At 36.4% G+C, this 7650-nt stretch overlaps 1 protein-coding gene across 3 annotated transcripts in view; it reads left to right on the forward strand.

Moving 5' to 3' along the window:
- The window catches only part of LOC107697859 (zinc finger protein 740-like), a 7802-nt gene extending 1064 nt beyond the window's left edge, over positions 1-6738 (forward strand). Inside the window, exons 2-7 of one of the 3 annotated variants that reach the window (XM_016498709.1) lie at positions 1417-1571; positions 2311-2496; positions 3380-3514; positions 3629-3758; positions 3856-3974; positions 6709-6738. In XM_016498709.1, the coding sequence (XP_016354195.1) occupies positions 1527-1571; positions 2311-2496; positions 3380-3514; positions 3629-3758; positions 3856-3974; positions 6709-6729 (636 nt within the window). In that variant the 5' untranslated portion in view covers positions 1417-1526 and the 3' untranslated portion in view covers positions 6730-6738. Of the gene's footprint in view, positions 1-1416; positions 1572-2310; positions 2497-3379; positions 3515-3628; positions 3759-3855; positions 3975-5328; positions 6243-6708 lie in introns of those variants that run through there. The other 2 variants (XM_016498707.1, XM_016498708.1) reach the window with 2 other exon arrangements.
- Positions 6739-7650: the final 912 nt, after the last annotated feature.

The following is a 7650-nucleotide window of genomic DNA, read 5'->3' on the forward strand; positions in this document are numbered from 1 at the left end:
TATCTATATATATATATATATCTATATATATGGTTACTTTTAATAGTTATTTCATTACAACGGACATTGTTTGTGAACAGTAACAATTTGAGTAAATTCAATTGTTATTGGATTTGATAAGTTAATGAAGAACTTTAAATACATTTCATACATTTTATAACATTAATTTTAATAATGCTAATGATAAATTATTGTACTCTCAAGTTGTTTTTAAATCAAGTGTTTTTAGGTGAAATGTATAAATATTAAATTTTAATAGTAGTTAAATTTAAATTAATATTTATTATGAATTTCACTCTTGGGAGCAAGGAAAGCTAAACCATTATGTTTGTAAACACATTAAAGATCATTAAAAGCTCTTTGTGGTTCAGACCTGCAATCTTTCGAATCATGTTGCATATAATATTGACTGTTATATTAATCTGTGTACTTATGTCATATCTTGTGCTGTAAATAAAAATAAATAAATACAAGTGATGTCCATTGTAACAGTCACTAGGTCTGAGCAGGTTAATACTTGCTTTAATTTGCATACATATATCATGGTTTCTAATAAGCAGTTTGATTTATTACCTAAAATGACAGGCTAAATTAGTTATAATGGAGTGTATTACATGCAATTGAGTTTTGTAAAGTCTTGTAAAGTTTGTTTTCTTTGGCTTGGTTCGCTTCAGACTGCAGTCTGTTTGCCATGTGATAAGACTGATGTGATTTTATTTTTTATCTCCTGGAATTAATTTAACCTTTAGGACCCTGTTGGTTGCCAAATCCCCTCAAGAGCCAAACGAATGGAAAACTCAACATACAATATTCACCCACTCACCTTGATCTTAATGTCATTGCAAGCATACTATGTTCATTTTGAGCAGTGCAATTGCTTTCATTGTCCAGTGGCTTCCGTGCCTCATTTTGTTCATTCATGATTTATAGTTGTGTTTATCTGGATCTTTGATGGTGAGTTAGTCAGACTAATGCATAGGAATAAGTGATGGAAGGAAAGAGGGTGGTTGAAATAAATCTGTTCTTTGTTCCAATTAGTCCCAGAATCCGACCAACCAAATCCAAAATCAACAGGGCATAAATGCTTGGATGTATTCCTACCATTTCAGTTTGACAGAACCAATGAGAATCCACTCCACTCAGTTTCAGTTTTGACCTGGTTTGTTTCCAGATGTCATTTAGGGACTCTTGACACCGATCTGAAGCCAAACTCTTATGGCTTAAAAACACAGCCCTATAAGCCTACATAAACAAAGGCTTGGCAATGCAGACATGGAAAATGTCTGATTCTAGCGAATAAAAGCTGTGATTTGTCCACAGTTGACAACTTCTGTTAGTGGTGGGCTAGATGTGTGGCAACATCATAGACCGAGATGGATATTACCCTGGCTTTATATCCCCCCCTTCTGTTTCTAGGCTTGGGCCCCTGATGGTTGGGGCTTGTGTGGTCTCTAAACACTCTCCCTGCCCCGAGCGAAGCCCTCTGTACCCCAACACACACACATACACACACTCTCACCACTGCGATGTCACACCTTTCCAACAGCTCAGTGCGAGATCACATGAAATGGGTCAGTGTGTTTTTTTTTTCTCTTCTTCATTTGCATTTTCTGCATTTGTCCACATTTGTTTGAAAAAGAAGGCCTTCATTTTTCTTTTGCTTGGCGTTTCTGCGTATTAACTCTGTAATTCACTTCCACAGTGCGACTTAACACAAAATGTACAGAGATTGTTTACAAGTAATGGGGTGGATCTCACAAAAGCTGTCAAGAACGTGTCTGGATCATATTTTGCATGATGAAAATTAAGCCATTTTTAGGGCCATTTAGGATTTTTTTTGGTGAACATTTTCATGACAATTAAGCACATTTCAAATTGTTGTAGTATTAAAAATATCTATCTTTATATGATTGAAGATTTGATTTGACTTCAGTACACTGACAAATTACTGTTTTGCAGTAATGAGAATGACCTTTGTGAATAATACAGTACTGTGAATTGTCATAATGCAAAAATCTGAATCTTAAAAAGAGACTTTAGTTTTGCAAAATTATTATTATTTTGCATAAATTTTGTCTATTTAGGATGATTAAGATATTATTATTGTTATTATTATTGTAAAATGATCTGGGCATGTTCTTGACATATTTGCATAACTGTGGCCTCTGAATTAATCTGACAGATCGTGTCTGTGAAGAGTTAACTGGGTCACATTTGTCAAATTTCAAGCTAAATTTCCAACTCATTAGATGAGTGCCTTTAGTGCCTTTTTGAACAGATGTGTATGTTTGTGGTTGTATTTCTACACAGGCTGGGTTGCTCGGCTGTGAAGCGGTGCTGTCCAGCATGGCACTCATGCAGGCCAGCTCCATGCCCAGCCATAAGAAGATGGGCTCTCATCTGGGCCAGGGACAGAGAGAAAACAATCACAACCAGGACACACACAGCCAACACGGCCACATGGTGCTTCCCTCAGGAGTCAGCTGCCCACCACTGGTAAGAGACAAAGACATGATTTGTGTTGGGAAAGAAAGTCATATTGGTTTGGAATGATTTTTTGGGGTGAACTATTCATTTCAATTTTGAAAGTCTTCCATAGAATCCTGTAGCTAATGCTAAGGTCATGGGTTCAATTCCCAGGGAATGCATGAAAAGATCAAATATGTCTTGAGTGCAATGTGAATTGCTTTGTTTGGATAAAAACTACCAAGTGCATAAATGTACAACTACCGTTCAAAAGGTTGGGATTAGTATGATTTTTTTTAAAAGAAAGAAATTAATACTTTTATTCAACAAGGATGCATTAAATTGATCAGTTGACAATAAAGACATTTATAATGTTACAAAAGATTTCTTTCTTCTTTCTAAGAACTTTCTATTCATCAAAGATAAAAAAAACCCACAATAAATATATTAAGCAACATTTCCAACACTGGTATTAATAAGAAGTGTTTCTTGAGAAGCAAAAAAGCATATTAGAATGATTTCTGACACTCACGACTAGAGTGATGGCTGCTGAAAATTCGGTTTTGCATCACAGGAATCATTTATATTTTTAAATCAATTAAAATAGAAAACAGTTATTTTAAATTGTAATAATATTATTTCACAATATTTCAGTTTGACTGTATTTTTGATCAAATGAATTCAACCTGGGAAAGCATAAAAGACTTCTATCAATAAACATTTTTTAAAAATCTTTCCGATCCCAAACTTTTGAAAAGTAGTGTATGTTTAAATTCTAGAGGCTTGATATATATTTTTAGAAATACTTCTTAAACTGTGCACTGATTTAAATTAAACATTTACATTGGTTAACTTCATATTTTACAAAATAATTTGCTTTCAAACCGTTGACTTGTATACTGTTTTTGAACAGCTCATCCGCAAGGATGGAGAGTTTCACTCGTCCAGGCTCTTGGATGAAAAAGACATTCAAGTCAGCCAGAACGTGCAGCCAAAGAAGAAGAACAGGAAGTCTGGACTTCCCACCAAAATGAGAGAAAAACCCCAGGCATGCGTTCAGTCTTTCTGCATTATTGCCCTGCGAGTTTGCCTGTTTATCACATTTACACACTTCCGCTCATATTCTGACCGAATGCTCTTTTCTTCTGTATGTGATGCAAAGGTGGAGATTCCTGACGTTAATGACGATAACTCACTCAGCTCTCAAGTGCAGAAGAATTTCATATGTGAGCACTGCTACAGTGCTTTCCGCAGTAGCTACCACCTCAAACGGCACATTCTCACCCATACGGGTACGCCATGAGCCTTTCTGCTCTCACACCATCTTACGTTTCATACAAAGAGATGCATGAAGTAATTGTGTGTACATCTGTGTGTGTGTTGTTTTAGGGGAAAAGCCATTCGGGTGTGATATGTGTGACATGAGGTTTATTCAACGCTACCACCTGGAAAGACATAAGCGTGTTCACAGCGGTGAGAAGCCTTATCAGTGTGACCGCTGCCAACAGGTGAGACATGACAAACATAGGCGGTTGTATTCACAGGGAGCTTGCTGTTTGCCTATGACGTGCATAAATGTATGTCTTTATGATAGTAGTACAGCAATTTTTAGTGTCTGGCAACAAATGGGGGCTTTTTATGTTCGGAATATGACATATTTTGAAGTGAAACAGGATATTTAAGGAGCAAAAGCTTAATTGTGAATAAATTTGATCATTAAAAATAAGATAGCTTGATGCTAGCTAAAAAAAAAAAAAGTTAAAAGTGTAAAAAAAAGTTAAAGCACGATATTACATTTAGATGTTGGACAACTGAAGACAGTTTTTTATTTTGAATGATTGATAAACACTGATAACTAATACATTGTGCACAATAAGACTAGAAATGTGTATTAAGAAAGTAAATACAGTTAGTTAGTTGCTTTCACATTGATTTTGCCTTTATCTTATGACTGCTTTTATTGTGACGGCAGATTATTAACAAAATCATAATGCATATGCCTTAGTTATGTAATAAATTTGACACAATGTTGATTTCAAGCTAGTAGGACATTTTAACTTGCAAAAATCATGATCTGAGTCTGTTTTGGTCTGCAAACTGGATGTATACACTACCGTTTAAAAGTTTGAGGTCAATAATTTTTTTATAATTTTTTTTTTTACAAATGTAATACTTTTATTCAACAAGGATGCATTAATTTGATTAAAACTGACAGTAATATTACGAAAAAATTATGTTTCAAATAAATGTTGTTCTTCTTTCTATTCATTGAAGAGTCCTGAAAAAACAAATCAGTTTCCACAAAAATATTAAGCTGTTTTTTAAACATTGATAATTATAAGATGTTTCTTGAGCACCAAAACAGCATATCAAAATAATTTCTGAAGGATCATGTACCTCTGAAGACTGGAGCAATGATGCTGAAAATACAGCTTTGCATCGCAGGAATAAATTACGTTTTAAAATATATGCAAATAGAAAACAGTTATTTTAAATTGTAGTAATATTTCACAGTATTACGGTTTTACTGTACGCATTTCTGATCAAATAGTTGCAGCCTTGAACATTACCATTACAAATATTACTGACCCCAAACTTTTGAACAGTGGTGTATTTTTGTACATACACAATGTAATTCATATACTTGAAAACAGTGATTACAGAAGTATGTAACCAAACAATAAACAGTAGTCACAACAAAAGAACACTTTAAATGGCATGCTGGTGCTTTTGGGAAACTCTTGACACTGAGAATCAGTCAGTCAGTTCATTAAAAGCATGTCCAAAAGAACCATTTCATGTAAATCGCGTGTCTTCTCTTATCAAAAAAGAGGCTAACTCTGAACCACTTCCATCACACAGAACTTTTCCAGAACCGACCGGTTACTACGGCATCGACGTTTGTGTGCCGTGGGCATCCCTAAAGAGGAGAACCAGCCGTGCTGTGAGGGACGGCCGTATTCTCAGGACCCCTCCCAGCACTCGGCGTCCTGGAGCCCACTGCAGACAAACAGCAGCAGGCTGGCGGTGTGACAGCCTTCCGATCGCTCGTACAAACCACTTCCCAGCAAACACAATGGACTCGCCAACATGACCTGACTGGGGGTCTGAGCCTGTAAACTGTTTAAAGACCCCAACGTGTCCAGCTCTGATCCATCCAGCTCAACCACATTGGACTCTTTTATATTGCTTAGACTCTGGGAAATAGCGTATTTTGTGTTTTAGATGGTACTGTGATCAGCAGGCGGGTTAGTTGTGCATTCAATACAGGCAATAATGATTTCTGGTAGTTTAGAAACGCTTCCTTTTGTAGTTCCCATGCAGGACTGTAGATTGTTGAGATTCTCAGTGTCACAATGCGCTCACATTTACCGTTGCTCTGCGAAATTTCCAGTCATTTCAATAGGAATCTGCACAATCGGGAGTTTCGCATGAGGCGGGGAAAGATCCCCATGCAGATTTTGCTTCTTTTTAAGTTGGTCACACAAATTCGCTGCATAGACCAACAGAGAGCTACTTGGTTTTAAAGTGACTTGTACTACATGCATCACTACACTATTGACAATAGACAGTGGGCCTTTTTTGTCCACAAAATTTCACTGAATTACGGAGAAGTCAGCTGTAGTGACAGCAGACACATTCTGATAGAATACATTTTTTCACTGTGCACATTAATATATCATTTCCTGTTGTGTTTCCAGATTTGAGGAAATGTAGCAATACATCACTTGCTCACCAATGGATCCTCTGCAGTGAATGGGTGCCGTCAGAATGAGAGCCCAAACAGCTGATAAAAACATCACAATAATCCACACCACTCCAGTCCATCATCTTTAGTCCAGTCCATTATTAAGACTTTTTTTTTTAACTCCAAACCATTGCCTCAGGCTAAAATACTCATTTATCTATTATATTGCTTTCTCAAGTGAAAAAGTTGTCTCATCTGAATCAGGAAAGAAATATGCACAGATCACCATTTAAAAGTTGAAAACAGTCCAAAACAGTTCTAAACAAATATGTTGGTGGAGTTTGATGTGAGAGAACAACAGGGAATGTTTTTGTTTTTTTTTTGACTGGAGGAAGCAATATTATGGATTATGGGCTATTTTGGTTAAAAGCGACAGCTTAAAGTTAAAAATGCCTTAATTTATTTGGTTCTTACAAATACACAGCTTTTCAGTTCACAAGACATGATTAATTGATGAACTGGAGTGGTGTGGATTATTGTGATGTTTTTATCAGCTGTTTGGACTCTCATTCTGACGGCACCCATTCACTGCAGAGGATCCATTGGTGAGCAACTGATGTAATGCTACATTTCACCAAATCTGTTCTGATGAAGAAACAAACATATCTCTATCTTGGATGGCCTGAGGATGAGTAAATTTTCAGCAAATTTCCATTTTGGGGTCAACTATTCTTTTAAATACTGTGATAACAGCTCATGGCCATTGACAGTTTTACACAGACTTTTTTTAAGGTTTTAGCAGAAACAGCTGTAACATCATCCATCCTACACCCACAGGAGAGCTCATTTTTTTGTGGGCTACATTATGGTGTCAAGCTTTTGAAGTTGGCCTTTCGGTCAACATGAACACTGACTTTTCATCGAGTATTTTGAGTATGAATGACAAATTTCATCACAGTATGATGTGACTCGTGCGGTAAGTCTGCTAGCGTCTCCTCTTCTGAAGTCACTGGATTGACAAAGCCAAGCCAAGAACAACAAAGAAAAGCTTTTAACAGGTTGTACAGTTCATAAAGAGGCAGATGTTTATGTAAAACCGCTAGTTTTTCGGAGAGGTCTCGTTATGTTTCTTATCGCGTAGACCTCGGCCCTTGAACACGGACTTCTGCCGCAGTCAAGCTTGAGTTAATATATTTTTTCAGCATTTTAAATAATTTAAATAGAAACCGTAGTAGGATTAGACTGCTGCCACTGTCTGACGTAGCAGATTCACTGTATTTTTTTACGTGTACATTTGCATGTTCCTTCCGTTATGCATATACAGTCAGAGGACTTGTGTTGTGATTGTTTAAAACATTGAGAAACATTTTGAAATATGCTTTGACCCATTTGTTTGTTTTTTTTAATCGCTCTCAAACATGAACTACAGGTCAACTTTATTCTATCCTGTTAGACACCGTGTAGTGAGTCCTAGGACCTCGAGCTGACAATAAATT

This window comes from Sinocyclocheilus anshuiensis, unplaced genomic scaffold (assembly GCF_001515605.1).
Source record: "Sinocyclocheilus anshuiensis isolate Anshui unplaced genomic scaffold, SAMN03320099.WGS_v1.1 scaffold78, whole genome shotgun sequence".
NCBI classification, from domain to species: domain Eukaryota; kingdom Metazoa; phylum Chordata; class Actinopteri; order Cypriniformes; family Cyprinidae; genus Sinocyclocheilus; species Sinocyclocheilus anshuiensis.